Source organism: Trichomycterus rosablanca, chromosome 5 (genome assembly GCF_030014385.1).
Source record: "Trichomycterus rosablanca isolate fTriRos1 chromosome 5, fTriRos1.hap1, whole genome shotgun sequence".
NCBI lineage: Eukaryota > Metazoa > Chordata > Actinopteri > Siluriformes > Trichomycteridae > Trichomycterus > Trichomycterus rosablanca.
The window spans coordinates 3539508-3557476 of NC_085992.1; the positions used below are offsets into that span (position 1 = coordinate 3539508).

General features: G+C 40.8%; 2 protein-coding genes across 3 annotated transcripts in view; one reads left to right on the forward strand and one right to left on the reverse strand.

The window, feature by feature from the left end:
* The first annotated feature begins 1660 nt into the window (after positions 1 to 1660).
* hmgb2a (high mobility group box 2a) lies at positions 1661 to 6283 on the forward strand. Its single transcript, XM_062995528.1, has 5 exons — positions 1661 to 1767; positions 2471 to 2631; positions 5267 to 5418; positions 5513 to 5687; positions 5773 to 6283. Exons 2-5 carry the CDS (start codon positions 2485 to 2487, stop codon positions 5935 to 5937), a joined length of 639 nt encoding a protein of 212 aa, XP_062851598.1. The 5' UTR covers positions 1661 to 1767; positions 2471 to 2484; the 3' UTR covers positions 5938 to 6283.
* Positions 6284 to 9084: 2801 nt separating this feature from the next.
* The window catches only part of galnt7 (UDP-N-acetyl-alpha-D-galactosamine: polypeptide N-acetylgalactosaminyltransferase 7), a 42018-nt gene continuing 33133 nt past the window's right edge, over positions 9085 to 17969 (reverse strand). For both annotated transcript variants that reach the window (XM_062994764.1, XM_062994763.1), the window contains exons 8-12: positions 16534 to 16656; positions 14774 to 14992; positions 13149 to 13247; positions 12130 to 12255; positions 9085 to 9950 (exon numbers count right to left, since the gene is read on the reverse strand). In XM_062994764.1, coding sequence (XP_062850834.1) covers positions 9813 to 9950; positions 12130 to 12255; positions 13149 to 13247; positions 14774 to 14992; positions 16534 to 16656 — 705 coding nt within the window. In that variant the 3' untranslated portion in view covers positions 9085 to 9812. The remainder of the gene's footprint in view (positions 9951 to 12129; positions 12256 to 13148; positions 13248 to 14773; positions 14993 to 16533; positions 16657 to 17969) is intronic.

Below are 17969 nucleotides of genomic sequence, written 5' to 3' on the forward strand. Positions count from 1 at the left end.
TCACAGGAAACCCACATAGACACATAGACTACAGTGCATTTTAAGATGTGGAATTCACTAAATATATTGATTTATTTGGATTTTAACGTCATGTTTTACACACTTTGGTTACATTCATGACAGAAACGGTAGTCACTCGTTACACAAGATTCATCAGTTCACAAGTTTAATATCAAACACAGTCATGGACAATTTTGTATCTCCAATTCACCTCACTTGCATGTTTTTGGACTGTGGGTGGAAACTGAAGCTCCCGTAGGAAACCCACACAGATACGGGGAGAACATGCAAACTACACCCAAAAAGTAGGACCCTGAATGCTCCACCTGGGACAGTGACAGTGATACCCACTGAGCCACCGTGCCACCCTATTGTCTTTTCTTGGTACATAGTAGAAGCTAACATGTAAAAGTACTATTAACTCAATTCCTATAACAACAAACAGTTTTAATATCCAGCATTCAGGCAAATTGATCTACTTTTATTCAAATAAGATATTTTTAAGTAAAAATATATGGATGGTTTAATTATATGCAATGTAAGCACTTTGGTGGTGCAGCAGTAAATTACACTATAGCTTACTCCAGGTGGGATTCAGGGTTCATGTATATATAACCGATATATTGTATATATTTACTTCTATATTTATACTTATATACCTGTATATATTGTTTATAAGAATAGATACACTACTGATGCACATCTAAATGCCAGAATTATTATAATTAATTCAGAGGTTCTAAATACTATCTTCCCAGTGAAAGTTAATGCTTCTACTACAATTTTAATTTTAATGCAAATTATATCATTATAGAATTTCAGAATACTCACAATAACCCTTTTTATATTGTGACCCTTATTTTTATGTGAATTTGCTCCAGTTAACCAGTCACTGAGAATGGTTGCAGTGATGCAAACCAAATAAATGTTATTAGTGTTAAAATACATGTCTTATAAGTGTATGTACGATTTAATCTGAAATGTTGGTTCAAAATGTGTGTGTACAGGAAAAGTAAACATTAACATGTAAGGACTGAGGACTGAAAGCCATCTTGTCTCCTCAGTTATCTTCTTTTGTTTCACTGTGGCTTTTTGGCGCCATTACTGAGCAATCTGTAACTTAATATGGCGGGCGAGTGTAAATACAAACAGCTGGGCAGCTTTTAAAATGTTACTTGCTTTTCTCAACCATTTTTGACTTTTTTTATGTCGTAATGCTTATCTTAATTTAAAACATTCGGTTCTGTGTGTTTATATGCGGTATTAAAAAACCCAACCTGTGTCATTTAAACCCTACAGGAGAATCAAAACAAATCAAAGAATAGTTTTGTTTTTATGACCCATTCCTGCCTGGTTACCGCCTTCTATTTTAAATCCTTGCTTCAGCCAATGGGAGCTCGCCTATTCCTCGCTCCGGGCGAGTGTGAATGCTAATGTCTCATTCCCCACTATATAAGCGCACTACATAGGGCAGATCTGAAAGGCTTCTACGGGTTCACCTAGTGCACCGAGTGTTTAAAAGAACGCTATTTGAAACCTAGCCCGAATGCAACGGCTTTCTTGGCCAGCCAATGGGAAGGGAGTATTCGCGCTCGCGCTGCGCAGATTCGAATTTTAAACGCGCCTCGGCCAATCAGAGGAGGGCGTAGAGGGTGGAGCCTCGAGGACGATTTAACGAACTTTGTGCGCCACACAGCAGAGAGAAAACAGCGCTTCGTAGTTTGGTAGCTTCTGTACTGAGAGAGAGATTCAGCGTCGTGCTTACAGGTAATTTTGCTATTTTTTGGTTTATTTTCGATCATTAAAGTGTTTCATGTGAGGAATTGTATGTTGTTTTCCTCAGGTTTTAAAATATATATTCATGTGTATTGAGCTTACAAAGCTTGCTTGTTTTATATTTACTAACATACTAAGTAGTAACGTTCAATAGTAGTTAAAACATTCACATTATCTCATTTGTGTACTTTTTATATGCTTGTGAGCCGTTTGGGATTTGGCCAGATTGCACTTTGAGTTGAGTTTAAATACTTTATATATTTACACAAATTTATGTGTAAAAGTTTAAATATAATGTATTTAATTGTGTTAAATAAGAGAGGTAAGTCTGGCCTATAATCCTAAGGTAAATTTTCTTTAAAAAGTAGTTAAAAAGTACACAACTTATAAACAAATAATGTAAATGTAAACAACCTTCATATAATCAATTAATTGTAAAGATTATTTGTAAGAATTAGGAGATAAAAGTAGTTTTAAACTGGGGTGTTTTGAGTCGTCAGCAGTTTAGGCGGGAAATAAAATGGAGGGAGAGCTGCTGTTGCTTATTGTTCGTCTGATCGGATTAAACCAGTTTAGACCGGCACCCAGCGCGCATGCGCATACTGCCAACTCTCGCTTCCCTGTTATTTGTGTTCGCTGCTGTTCGTTTGTGTGAAGTCGATCTAACGTTTAAACAAATCCAATCCGATTTTAGATTTATCTACAGCCATGGGAAAGGATCCCACCAAACCCAAAGGCAAGACCTCGTCCTACGCGTTCTTTGTGCAGACCTGCCGAGAGGAGCACAAGAAGAAACACCCAGACACTCCGGTCAACTTCTCAGATTTCTCCAAGAAATGCGCCGAGAGATGGAAGGTGAGTTTAGAAGATTTTTTTGAAGAATTTTATATATATATATTTTAGAAGATTTTATATATATATATTTTAGAAGATTTTATATATATATATTTTAGAAGATTTTATATATATATAGTTTAGAAGATTTTATATATATATATATAGTTTAGAAGATTTTATATATGTATATCGTTTAGAAGATTTTTTTTGAAGAATTTTATATATATATATATTAGAAGATTTTATATATATATATTTTAGAAGATTTTATATATATATAGTTTAGAAGATTTTATATATATATATATAGTTTAGAAGATTTTATATATGTATATCGTTTAGAAGATTTTTTTGAATAATTTTATATATATATATATATATATATATATATATATATATATATATATATATATTAGAAGATTTTATATATATATATATTTTAGAAGATTTTATATATATATATATATATATATATATAGTTTAGAAGATTTTTTTGAAGAATTCTATATGTGTGTGTGTGTATATGTATATGTGTGTGTATATGTATATATATATATATATATATATATATATATATATATATATATATATATATATATATATATACACACACACATATACATATACATATATACATACACATATACATTCATATATACACACACCCCTATAAATATAAAAACATACACACATATTTAAATATATATATACAGTGTATCACAAAAGTGAGTACACCCCTCACATTTCTGCAAATATTTTATTATATCTTTTCATGGGACAACACTATAGACATGAAACTTGGATATAACTTAGAGTAGTCAGTGTACAGCTTGTATAGCAGTGTAGATTTACTGTCTTCTGAAAATAACTCAACACACAGCCATTAATGTCTAAATAGCTGGCAACATAAGTGAGTACACCCCACAGTGAACATGTCCAAATTGTGCCCAAAGTGTCAATATTTTGTGTGACCACCATTATTATCCAGCACTGCCTTAACCCTCCTGGGCATGGAATTCACCAGAGCTGCACAGGTTGCTACTGGAATCCTCTTCCACTCCTCCATAATGACATCACGGAGCTGGTGGATGTTAGACACCTTGAACTCCTCCACCTTCCACTTGAGGATGCGCCACAGGTGCTCAATTGGGTTTAGTCCATCACCTTTACCTTCAGCTTCCTCAGCAAGGCAGTTGTCATCTTGGAGGTTGTGTTTGGGGTCGTTATCCTGTTGGAAAACTGCCATGAGGCCCAGTTTTCGAAGGGAGGGGATCATGCTCTGTTTCAGAATGTCACAGTACATGTTGGAATTCATGTTTCCCTCATTGAACTGCAGCTCCCCAGTGCCAGCAACACTCATGCAGCCCAAGACCATGATGCTACCACCACCATGCTTGACTGTAGGCAAGATACAGTTGTCTTGGTACTTCTCACCAGGGCGCCGCCACACATGCTGGACACCATCTGAGCCAAACAAGTTTATCTTGGTCTCGTCAGACCACATCTCTGTGGAGAGCAACAATTCTATTTCTCACATCCTCAGAGAGTTCTTTGCCATGAGGTGCCATGTTGAATATCCATTGGCCAGTATGAGAGAATTGTACCCAAAACACCAAATTTAACAGCCCTGCTCCCCATTTACACCTGGGACCTTGACGCATGACACCAGGGAGGGACAACGACACATTTGGGCACAATTTGGACATGTTCACTGTGGGGTGTACTCACTTATGTTGCAGCTATTTAGACATTAATGGCTGTGTGTTGAGTTATTTTCAGAAGACAGTAAATCTACACTGCTATACAAGTTGTACACTGACTACTCTAACTTATATCCAAGTTTCATGTCTATAGTGTTCCATGAAAAGATATAATGAAATATTTGCAGAAATGTGAGGGGTGTACTCACTTGTGATACACTGTGTGTGTGTGTGTGTATATATATATATATATATATATATATATATATATATATATATATATATATATATATATATACATATACATATACATAGTTTACCACATGTTTAAAATCTCATTATAGTGGTGTAGCAGTATACAAATATTTTTTTAATGAGTCCCCATTATTTGATGTTAACCAAATAGGCCCTTGTTTCCACATGTATTTTACTCTAAAAGTGCAAACTATGCTCCACATTAGCTCAAATGTGTTAATAGGACCCTGTAACGACTTAAGCAAATGCAACTAAATTTTTTTTAATGGCCCCATGAGACACAAGCAAGCAGGATCATTCAAATGATTCAGCAAATGTCTCTTTGCTTGCTGTAAATAAATGGCGGGGACCTGGGGGGGTTTTGTAGAGCGTTTGTGAAACTCGAGAGCTGAAAATGAATGTGGGGGAGTCGTTTTCAGGAGTGGGCTGTTTTGATTTTACCATCTGGTGAGTTGGTAGCGATTCGGCTCTGCAATGTTGCCCTGTATTAGGTGGAGGATAGTTTTGGAAAAATATTGAATGTTAATTAGTAAATGTGTTAATAATTTTTGGATATTCTTGTATTATAAAAAAAATCAAATTAATCAGTAACGAAGCTGAAAATTAATGGAACTGTGGTTGCTTAATTAATTTAGGTTTAATGTTTTCACTACATCTTGTGGCAGCTGGTTCAATGACTAATGTATTTTGTTCTTTAGACCATGTCTCCTAAAGAAAAGACCAAGTTCGAGGATCTGGCCAAAAACGACAAGGTCCGGTATGACCGTGAGATGAAGAACTATGTGCCACCCAAAGGTGCTATGAAGGTGGGGAAGAAGAAGAAGGACCCAAATGCCCCAAAGAGGCCACCGTAAGTGCACAGCATCCATTATTTATTGTTTGTGAATCGACCTATCACTTGCTTGGTCTATATACTCACTGATGGCGTAACTTCCTCTACCCAGATCTGCTTTCTTCGTCTTCTGCTCGGACCATCGGCCAAAGGTGAAGGCCGACCACCCGGGCATCTCCATCGGTGACATTGCCAAAAAGCTGGGAGAACTGTGGTCCAAACAGACATCCAAGGATAAGGCTCCGTACGAGCAGAAGGCGATGAAGCTGAAGGAGAAATACGAGAAGGTAACACGCACTTCTGTGCCCGGTCGTCTGTCCGTTATTTCTTTTCGCTTCGATTTCCATCTGATTTTCACTCGAACCGTTTCAGGACGTCGCCGCGTACCGCGCCAAGGGAGCCAAACCCGACGGTGCCAAGAAGGGCGGACCAGGAAGGCCGACCGGCCGAAAGGCGGAAGCCATGGATGACGACGACGACGACGAAGAGGAAGACGAGGAGGAGGACGACGACGACGACGAGGACGACGACGAGTAAACTTATCAGGATCAGGAAACTTGAGCTGTTTTGAGTTGTGTAAAATGCATTTTTAAAAGCATTTTGAATATTTCCAAAACATGTACAGGGATGTGTATAGATGAAATACATTAAGGTCATGTACTGTTTTGTAAATTTTTAACAGCTGGTTTTGTTAAGCACTGCTTGTTTTGGTTTTTTTTTGTTGTCTGGCTGTGGTTTTTCTGTCTCAACTGGTTTCCACTGGCTCTGTAAGGAAACTGAGGAACAAGATTTGTAGTTAAAGCCTCAAAATGTTTTTTTTTTTAGACTTTGAGCTTTAAATTTTGTTTAGACATGTTTTTTATAATAAATCTTTTGAATATTATCTGGTTCGTTCTTTATTCTTTAATAAACATGCCTTAACCAGTACTTACCATTATAACCGATACAAGCAGTCAGGGGCCCAACCGTAGTGACCTTACAGATCTAACTTTCTGTGTGGAGTTTGCATGTTCTCCCCGTGTCTGCGTGGGGTTTAATATTGCTCGGACTGTATACTGTAACTCATGTAAGTCGCTTTGGTTAAAGGCCGTGTCTTAAATGCTGAAAATGTAAATGTTAGTACATTAGTACAGAACCTTAACCACTGTGCAGTACCTGTGTGTGCGTGTGCTTGACTGGCCGTCCTGCAGTCCAACTCTGCCTCCCATTGGAGACATTTCAACATAATCTTTGTAGTTTTGTTCTATTTATCACTTTAATACTAGTTATTATTGGATTAGATTAGATTCAACTTGGTCGTTACACATGTAAAAGTACAAGGCACCTAAATGCGGTTTAGCATCTAACCAGGAAGAAGTGCAATAAGCAGCAAGTGCAGGATGTACAGTATCTAAGCTCTACATGATTTACAGGATATACAGGTGAATGTATTATAAACATGATATATACTGTAGATGGGAGTGCAATAGACATATACAGATTTAAAGTGCTTAATGACTTAAACTTCATTTACATTTTTGGCATTTAGCAGATGCTTTCATCCTAAGCAATTGAGGGTTAAGGGCCTTGCTCAGGGGCCCAACAGTGGCAACTTGGTGGTGGTGTTGGGGCTTGAACCAGCACCCTTCAGATTACTAGTCCGGTACCTTAACCACTAAAGCCATCACTGCCACTAAATTACTTTATTATTTACATTTACATTTTCGGCATTTAGCGGAAGCTCTTATCCAAAGCGACTTACAGTACTGAGACAGTATATATTGTCTAAGCAATTAAGGGTTAAGGGCCTTGCTCAAGGGCCCAACAGCATCAACCTGGCAGTGGTGGGGCTTGAACCAGTGACCTTTGGATTACTAGTCCAGTACCCTAACCGTTAGGCTACAACTGCCCCAGAAAGATAGATAAATATATAGATTTACATTTTCGGCATTTAGCGGACGCCTTTCTCCAAAGCGACTTACATTACAGTGACAGTATAAGGGCCTTGCTCAAGGGTCCAACAGCATCAACCTGGCAGTGGTGGGGCTTGAACCAGCGACCTTCTGGTTACTAGTCCAGTACCTTAACCACTAGGCTATGGCTTGCCCCTATTATAAAAGTAGTTCATGCCCTTTCTCTATGTAATGACCCTACTGACTAAAAAATACAGAGTACTGGGACTAGTAAAGAGAAACTGGTTCTCAGAAGAGGGATGTATGACATGTATGAACTTTAATCACTGAGCTACTGCTGCCCCCTAGTAGGTGTGAAGGTTTCTGCTGAAGTATGTTTCTGTACAGGGTGGCTGAAGGATTTCAGTATTTCTTACATAAAATTCATTCATTTAGTTAAAAAGTTGAAATGTATTTTATTTAGGGGGTGAAAAGAATGTAAGGTTTGCTGTTGATGGTTCTCAAGCATGTTGGACAGGGACTATATGTTTAGTAACAAAAGGCAGTGGGAGCCACCAACAGTATGAAAAAACTAAGCTTCGTCTTTCTGATTCAGATTCAGACCCTTTTCCTTCCCTGAGGCTTACACAGACATTACTGTAAAGAAAACCTACATCCAGACCAATGAGGTATGCCAACTTAAAAGCGTTCACTGTATATAGGATGTGTATCGCTACTGGTTTATACACAGCGCCTGAAGTGTGGGGAAAACATGTTGTAAGTAACAATGAATGTTACTTGTCTTGTACTAGGGCGGTAGTAGCCCAGTGGTTAAGGTACTGGACTTGCAATCAAAAGGTCACTGGTTCAAGCCCCACCATTGCCAGGCTTTCACTGTTGGGCCCTTGAGCAAGACCCTTAAACCTCAATTGCTTAGACTGTATACTGTCACAGTACTGTAAGTCGCTTCGGATAAAAGCGTCATTATGAATCATCCAGAGCCTTATTTTAAGGGGGTAAGTAAGAGATGCCTTTAGCCACAGTGACAATTGCTAGAGAACACAATTCAAGCAACCGAGTCTCCTCAGTTCCCAAACCATTAAAAAGTCTCATTAATAGGAAAGGTGATGGAACACGGTGGTGGTAAACCACCTCCGTCCCAACTTATTTGAGTGTGCTGCTGGAATCGAATTCTAAATTGTGGTGGTGGTGGTGTTAGTGTGTGTTGTGCTGGTATGAGTGGATCAGACACAGCAGCGCTGCTGGAGTTTTTAAATACCGTGTCCACTCCCTGTCCACTCTATTAGACACTCCTACCTAGTTGGTCCACCTTGTAGATGTGAAGTCAGAGACGATCGCTCATCTATTGCTGCTGTTTGAGTCGGTCATCTTCTAGACCTTCATCAGTGGTCACAGGACGCTGCCCACGGGGCGCTGTTGGCTGGATGTTTTTGGTTGGTGGACTATTCTCAGTCCAGCAGTGACAGCGCTGCTGTGTCCGATCCACTCATACCAGCACAACACACACTAACGCACCACCACCATGTCAGTGTCACTGCAGTGCTGAGAATGATCGGTCCTGTGGGGGTCCTGACCATTGAAGAACAGCATGAAATGTGCTAACAAAGCATGTAGAGAAACAGATGTACTACAGTCAGTAATTGTAGAACTACAAAGTGCTTCTATATGGTAAGTGGAGCTGTTAACATGGACAGTGAGAAACAAGGAGGTGGTTTTAATGTTATGGCTGATCAGTGTATATATATATATATATATATATATATTCAGAAACTACACTCGTACACAAAACAGGTAAAAATATTTTCCCATTTATTCTTTTGAGATAAGAGTGGCAATATAACTTTATAAGTTAAGATATTTACACCATCATTGATCAGGCTCACTGTATCTCAAAATGTTAATTCAGAAATGACTGTTTTTACATTGTACAAAAAAATAGCAAAGACTGTGAGGATCCTTTTGCTCTGGTAATATTATCCAGTAAATCTGAGCAGAATTTACATACAAAAGAAACATTATCGATTCCAAACACTCATCGATGCGATATAAAAAATAAATATATATAATCCTCATTTATCATCATCACCCTTTGTTTATAAACCCATTTACCATGATTTCCCCCACAGCGTGAAAAAGCAGCTTCTTCCAGATGTGCCAAAGACAGGAACACTGGAGCTTCAAGTCTTATCAAAAGAAGGATGACGAGTCATTAAAAAACCCTAAACTATACAGTATAATGGAGCAGTGATGAGTAAAAACAGTGGTACTGTATCATTCATGTACTTCCTCCTTTAACACTAAAGGACTAAAATCATCATGAAGACTGATGAACGTCTGTAAACATGCTCAATAATGGAGCAAAAATATACACATCTATATCTCAAAATAGAACAACACTATGGTCATGGCTGGTGCGACGTGAAAATGCAAAACGTCCTCATCAGACATATTTACATGGTTAACCCTTCCTGCAGGAGGAAATCAGGGGGCTGCGAGTTCTTCATGAGCACGTCATCGGGTTCATACCGCCATAATATTGTTCATTTCCCATTGCTGCGTGGTCTTACCGTTGTCACAGTCGGAGAGGAAGACTGTGTGTAGGACGTCTGAACGGTCTAAGCATTGTCCAGAGGGTACGTGTGTGAAGCGATGCAGATCCTGAATAAGAAATACAAACAGAAGAGAAGAAGCTGATGAAGGCTGTACAAGTCCAGCAATATCTGATTACTCAGTAGGTCAGGTTTCATTTTGTCTGCTTTTTGTTTGTAAGTTTGATTGTTTATTAGGATTTTAACGTCATGTTTTACACTTTGGTTACATTCATGACTGGAACGATAGTAACTCGTTACACAAGATTCATCAGTTCACACGTTTATATTGAACACAGTCGTGGACAATTTTGTATCTCCAATTCACCTCACTTGCACGTCTTTGGACTGTGGGAGGAAACCCAAGCGGACACGGGGAGAACTTGCAAACTCCACACAGAAAGGACCCCGGACCGCCCCGCCTGGGGATCGAACCCAGGACCTTCTTGCTGTGAGGCGACAGTGCTACCCACCGAGCCACCGTGCCGCCCTGCTTTTGTAAGTGAAATCATGTTAGAAGTTGGGTTGCCAGATGTTCTGGTTTTATTAAGGTAGGATTCAGCATTGTACAGTCTACATTCTGCTTCTTCTACTGCTAAAATCAGATTGCAGCAATGCAAGTGTTGGCTAGAGTAGTATAAAGTGTACCACCATTGGACTCTGGCTCACATTCCCTGTAGCAACAAATTACGCCTTATGCCTAGTTCACACTACACGATTTGCCGGCTCGGGAGCAACTCGGCGTTCGCTCGGCGATCGAAACTCGGCTCTCAATCGATATGTGTGAACTACTCAACAACTCGATCCGAGTGGCTCACCGAGCGCTCGGCGACTGAAGAGAGATATCTAGCTTGTTGAATATCTGGATCCGAGTTGCCCGACTGGCAATTACTGCTATGTCGAACAGCCAATGAGAACGCAAGACACGGTGTGAGGGGAAACGCAGGGTAGAAGTTGTAAAAAGGTGGGACAGAGGCGTAATATAGTTTATATCAGAATACATCAGCACACACACAAGTTTTACAGGATTTCTGACCTTATCGTTCTCTACAAAACACCCACGCTGCCTTGCAAAAATATTTATTAACCCCCAACTCACTACAGAACAATCCATGCCGTTCCTATTTTTCCTTCTTGTTTTACGCTGCACATCGGCGCACAAACTTTGATCGCTCGCTACTTGTTGACGTGCATTTTTGGACGTGGTATCATTAAACCCCTCGTCACTTCTCGCGTGTGTTTTCATGACAGAACGTAGTTTGGGAGACCGGAGAAGCTCGCCTGCGATTCCAATGGTTCCAATGATTCCAATTCCAATTCACACCGACTTAAAAAGACTCCCGATCGCAAGAGATCCAGTCGTGTAGTGTGACCTGTACAGCGACCTGACGACTTAGTGTAGTGTGAACTCGGCATTAGCATCTTGACAGACAAAACAGTGCCTGACATTCTAGCTAAAAGTCACCTGCTTTAATACATTGTGCCAACTCATGAGATTTTAAAGGCTAAAACTGAGCCAGGATTCTGATCTTGTGCCTCAATCTAGCAGAAAGCTTTTCAGAATTATGGCAGGACCAATGAGGACCAAGTCAATCTTGTTTATTATATGCAAGTCAAGTTTAACAAGTCAACAAATCCATGTGAAATTATGGTGTCCACATACTTTTGTAAGTACTGTACTGTAAGGGAGTGAACTTGCCTAATTTAGCTAAAATACACACAATTGTTTACATTTTCGGCATCTAGCAGATGCTTTTATCCAAAGCGACTTACAAGGGCCCAACAGTGGCAACCTGGCAGTGGTGGGGTTTGAACCAGCGACCTTATGCTGACTAGTCCAGTACATTAACCGCTAGGCTACAACTGCCCTACAATGTCATACTCAATTTGTCAAGACATTCTTATGGCACAGCGGTCCATAAACACTAGCTCTGAGATCCGGGTTTGAATCATAGCTGTGCTATCGGCCGGCTGGGCGTATACACAGACATTCCTTGCTTGACATACAAGTAAGAACATTCTAGCCCTCTGATAAATAGTGAAAGCTCTGGGCTTTTCCAAAAGTATTGTGGGCTGTGGACTCCTGATGATATCGCAGCATTCAACAAAGTGTGTTATGATCAAGTGTTTTATGATAAAGAAGCTTCAGATCAAAGCAAACATGTCATTTTTGGAAAGTCCAGGTAGACGTGTGAGCTAACAGCATGGCTAGAATGACTAACATTGCAGAAATTACCGTGTTTACTCACCTTAAAGTACCTCCACTCTGTGAATTCGTTCAGGTTGCAGTGTGTGATGATGACGGAGGTGTCTGAACCCTTGGTCAGACACTGGTCGTACTGCATCAGCTGGTTTGCTTCGTTTATTCTGAACAGCTGTAACACGAACACCAACACCAATGTCAATTACACACGATACTTTATTTAATGCCACCTTACATTTTTACCGGACCCTTAAACAATGCTTCTAATCCAGCGGCCTGCGACACAAATTACGCTCACACCTCTGGACATTAAAAAACACTGTATTGATTCATACATTTATTTATTCAAACATTTATTAGGATTTTAACGTCATGTTTTACACACTTTGGTTACATTCATGACAGAAACTGTGGTTACTGGTTACACAAGATTCATCGGTTCACAAGTTGTAAATTTCAAACAGTCATGGACACTTTTGTATCTTCAATTCACCTCACGCAGACACAGGGAGAACATGCAAACCCCATCTGGGGATTGAAACTAGGACCTTCTTGCTGTGAGGCGACAGTGCTACCCACTGAGCCAACGTGCCGCCCCCCCATTGATTCATAAATAACATCACCAATTCTTATGGGTGTCTAATTTAGTATTTCACTTGGTGTTGCAAATAATCCTGCACGTTTTCAATAGATTGGGGAGTCGTGCGTCTACACAGGCACGATTGGCTATGTCTAAGAAAGAGTGGCTGAACAGCTTAGGCATTAAGAGATGCACTTATCAGTGTGCTCTCAGTGCCGGTCCCAAGCCTGGATAAAATATATCCAAAGTGACTTACAGTTCTGTGACAGTATACAGTCTGAGCAACTGAGGGTTAAGGGCCTTGCTCAAGGACCCAACAGCAGCAACCTGGCAGTGTTGGGGCTTGAACCAGCAACCTTCTGGTTACTAGTCCAGTACCTTAACTACTAGACTACAACTGGGATCTGGCACCAAATCAGATATGCAGACCATGACCCGCTGTGGCGGCACCTAAATACAATAGCATGCAACGTTATTCATCTCACCTGATTTCCTCCCATTCTGTGGCAGGGTCCGATCTCCACATTTCCTCCGTTGGTGTGGCCCATGCTGTCTATGCAGTAGCTCGTCTCAAAGCCACGGATCTGTGAGCAGAAACATGGATCATCTCAGCACACACACTTCCATTTGTATAGCTATTACAGCACCAGAAGTCTACACCTCTAATAGAAAGTGAAGTAATTACATTATCCAGTTGTATTCTCATTTGGTTCTCTGTTTTATAGATTTAGTAAAACACATTTCTTCATTAGCTGCATTTTTTGTACTTAATGACTTATTAGCAGTGTGATTGGAGTACTAGAGGTCAGGTGTTTCTGCAACACCCATTGCTAACAGGAGTAGGCTGTTTGGGCAGGGGCGTTTCCTATCTCAAGGTGTTTTTATAAGGTTTTACATCTTTAGTCATTTGGGTAGGTTTGTTTGTTTGGATTTTAATGCCATGTTTAACACGTGTGTCATTTAATGGCTACAATATGTATTATGTATCTGGCTTTATATTTTGGTCCATTTTATATTTTCATCTTTATTTTTAGGGTTGCGAAGTAGTTTAGGACTGTTCTTGTGTAAGAGCTTCTTTTATGGTTTCAGGCATTTGTACTTGTTCTCTTTCCCTGGTATTTGGGTAGGTAAGTCCAACACAACTGCACTGAGACCCTTGAGAGGAGGTGGACTCGGTCCGGTCCTACACAAACTCTGGAACGATTAGTTTGTGGTGAGAACGTGGTCCCATCTCGATCCGACTGCACTAGTACGACGTTGGACGTTTTAATATGAGCTCCACACAACTTCCTCACAAGTCTGGAGAAGCACAGAATTTCCAGGACGTGCCATCAAAGTGATTTGGGAATTCTGCTAATAATGATTACCCTGGTATGTCATTACTACGGCTATAAACAGATGCCATCTTTGTAGTGGCTCTATGTTTAATTGCGTAGAATTTTGCACCAATCCAAAACGCCGGACCATTTTCCTGCATTCAACTTCCTTCGATTTCAGACACATCTGACCAAAAGCGGAGTGAACAATCTCACGTGGTTTGTTGTGATGCACTTTGAGCGCTTGTCCCTTGGTTCGGTTTCTGTTCACACGGAGAAAAATTCAAGCGCATCAAAGTAAACCGACTCATCGACTGATTCAGACCAGAGCAAACGGTTCACATTTACGGCATTTAGCAGACACCTTTATCCAAAGCGACTCATGTCACAGCATACAGTCTGAGCAATTGAGGGTTAGGGCAACCTGGTAGTGGTCAGCGACCTTCTGATTCTGACCTTCCAGTACCTTAACCTAGGCTACGACTTGCCCTAGGTTACAAACTGAGGTTCATAATGACATGCTGAAATGATCTTGTGGAAAGTCTTTACAGAGGATTGGAGGCCATTATAGCCATAACGTGGAAGGTACAACTTATTATAATGCTCTTTATATTGAAATCGTATGCCTGACAAGATCAGCTTAGGTGTCTACACACTTATGGGCATATTTACATGCACTCCAAACAATTGTCCAATCGTTTAATGCTTCACATATGGCAGAAGATCCGTGTAAATCTACACCACTAATATTAATGAAGGCTAATAAGTTGATGAAATACATGATGGTCGGTTACCTCTCCCCATTCAACGTTTTTAGGAGGCAGGGGGTAATAGGTGGGGATGTCGTAAGCAATCTCTTCCATGAACCACTTGAAGCTCTTGCAGCGGTGCTCCTCCCTGAACTTCTTGAGGCCGCTGATGTCTCCGTAAGCCAGAGTGAGCGTCTCAGGGCGGCTGGCGTAGAAATAATCCTTATAGTCGTCCCACCAGACCTCCACCACACGCACGTAGTTCTGCACACACGTAATACAGCAGACAGTATTAACACACTAGCAAAAACAGACAACAAATCTAATAAATGCACCAAGCCGGGGCTTTATATCTAACCAGCAGTAAAGAGAAGATCGTGCTATTAACATCGATTTCAAACTGAAGCTCACTTTGGACACATTATGTTCAAAGTAGTAGAACCCATTCATTAGAAAAGATAATGTGGCATGGAAGAGTTGAGGGTAAAAGAGGAAGAGGACAGTCAGCAACTAGATGGATTGGATGGAGTCACTGCTTCTACACTGCTATGCTCCTAGACAGGGTGTGGCTGCGTTCAGTGATGCCTTTATCCAAAGCGACTTAAGACTGTATACACTGCAAGCAATTGAGGGTTAAGGGCCGTGCTCAAGCTGGCAGATGTGGGACTTAATCCAGTGACCTTCCGATCACCAGTCCTGTAACTTAACCTCTGAGCTACCCCTGCCCGCCGTTTATGTCTCTCGTCTGCATGTCTGTATTTATTGTTTTGTGTCTAACCCTCTTTGGGTTGCTACTCTGCCATAGAGGTTTGATTAATGAAGTGTTGCAGAGATGGTTGACCATCCAACAGGTCCCCATCTCTGCCCAAGACTTCAGAAGCTCATTTAAAGTGGCAGTCGTGACCTTTCACTGTTCGATCACAAAGATCCACAGACGGGTTCTTGGGCTTCATGGTTTGGCAATGCTGTGTAAACCGTGGGCTCTTACTGACCCAAACTATGATAACTACGTCCAAATAATAACTGCAACAGGTGAAATCCAGTTCTGAATACACCCATCAGACATAACATTATGACCACCTTCCTAATATTGTGTTGGTCCCCCTTTTGCTGCCCTATACGCAACAAACTGTGATGCTCTGTGTATTCTGACACCTTTCTATCAGAACCAGCATGAACTTCTTCAGCAGTCTGAGCTACAGTAGCTCGTCTGTTGGATCGGACCTCACGTGCATCAGTGAGCCTTGGCCGCCCATGACCCTGTCGCGGGTTTACCACTGTTCCTTCCTTGGACCACTTTTGATAGATACTAACCACTGCAGACCGGGAACGCCCCACAAGAGCTGCGGTTTTGGAGATGCTCTGACCCAGTCGTCTAGCCATCACAATCTGGCCCTCGTCAAACTCGCTCAGATCCTCACGCTCGCCCATTTTTCCTGCTTCTAACATCAACTTTGAGGATAAAATGTTCACTTACTGCCTAATATATCCCCCCCCACTAACAGGTGCCGTGATGAAGAGATAATCAGTGTTACTCACTTCACCTGTCAGTGCTCATAATGTTATGCCTCGTCGGTGTATATCGCAATGGTAATTAAAGAGAACAGGATGCTCCTGATCATAATGTAGAGTGCCACAGCAAAGGTTATTCCTTTTTAATTAATTTTCAAATAACATGTTTTAACTTTGTCATTCTGGGTGATTAAGTAGACTGATGGTACAAAAGACCAAAATAATATCCTTTCAAAATCATTACATTCTAAATCCACTGTATATTATATTATATCATGTTAACAGAGGCAGACCTTAAGTGTCGGTGAAGAGCCTACATGGGCCGGGGGCGGGTTGCCCTGCCAGCCCTTCAGACGGTAGATGTGTCCCACGCGAGAGCATGGAACAAACAGTAGTTGTCCTCCACACTGCCAGATCTATACACAACAGAGAAAACAGAGCTGAAAGGTCAGATGCACAGAACACAAATCCTGCATTTAAAGAACACAAATCTTTACCACTGGTACATGTTCTAAAGACATCGGATTCAGTAAGGTATGACGATTTTCTATAGGCAGTGTAAATTACTGACAGATAATTCCACGCATGTTTCAAATGCAATTCTTAAACATTCATCTTTGTGTCTCTTTTTAGCTGGGAGGTTTTGTGGTTCAATTTATATGGTTTATTAAATATTTTGTGCTGTTTTCAACACTTTCTAAGTGAGTACTAATTAGTCTAAGAGCACCGTTTCTGTCATGAATGTAACCAAAGTGTAAAACATGACGTTAAAATCCTAATAAACAAACAAACAAACATTGGAACGGATTGCGAGCGGTAGCCTAGTGGGTAGAGCACTGTTGGGTCCTTGAGCAAGGCCCTTAACCCTGTCTGCTCCAGGGGCACTGTACAATGGCTGACCCTGCGCTCTGACCCCAACTTCCAAACAAGCTCGGATATGGGAAGAAAGAATTTCATTGTACTGTACACATGTACTGTACAGGTCCTTCTCAGAAAATTAGCATATTGTGATAAAGTTCATTATTTTCCATAATGTAATGATAAAAATTAAACTTTCATATATTTTAGATTCATTGCACACCAACTGAAATATTTCAGGTCTTTTATTGTTTTAATACTGATGATTTTGGCATACAGCTCATGAAAACCCAAAATTCCTATCTCAAAAAATTAGCATATCATGAAAAGGTTCTCTAAACGAGCTATTAACCTAATCATCTGAATCAACGAATTAACTCTAAACACCTGCAAAAGATTCCTGAGGCTTTTAAAAACTCCCAGCCTGGTTCATTACTCAAAACTGCAATCATGGGTAAGACTGCCGACCTGACTGCTGTCCAGAAGGCCATCATTGACACCCTCAAGCAAGAGGGTAAGACACAGAAAGAAATTTCTGAACGAATAGGCTGTTCCCAGAGTGCTGTATCAAGGCACCTCAGTGGGAAGTCTGTGGGAAGGAAAAAGTGTGGCAGAAAACGCTGCACAACGAGAAGAGGTGACCGGACCCTGAGGAAGATTGTGGAGAAGGGCCGATTCCAGACCTTGGGGGACCTGCGGAAGCAGTGGACTGAGTCTGGAGTAGAAACATCCAGAGCCACCGTGCACAGGCGTGTGCAGGAAATGGGCTACAGGTGCCGCATTCCCCAGGTCAAGCCACTTTTGAACCAGAAACAGCGGCAGAAGCGCCTGACCTGGGCTACAGAGAAGCAGCACTGGACTGTTGCTCAGT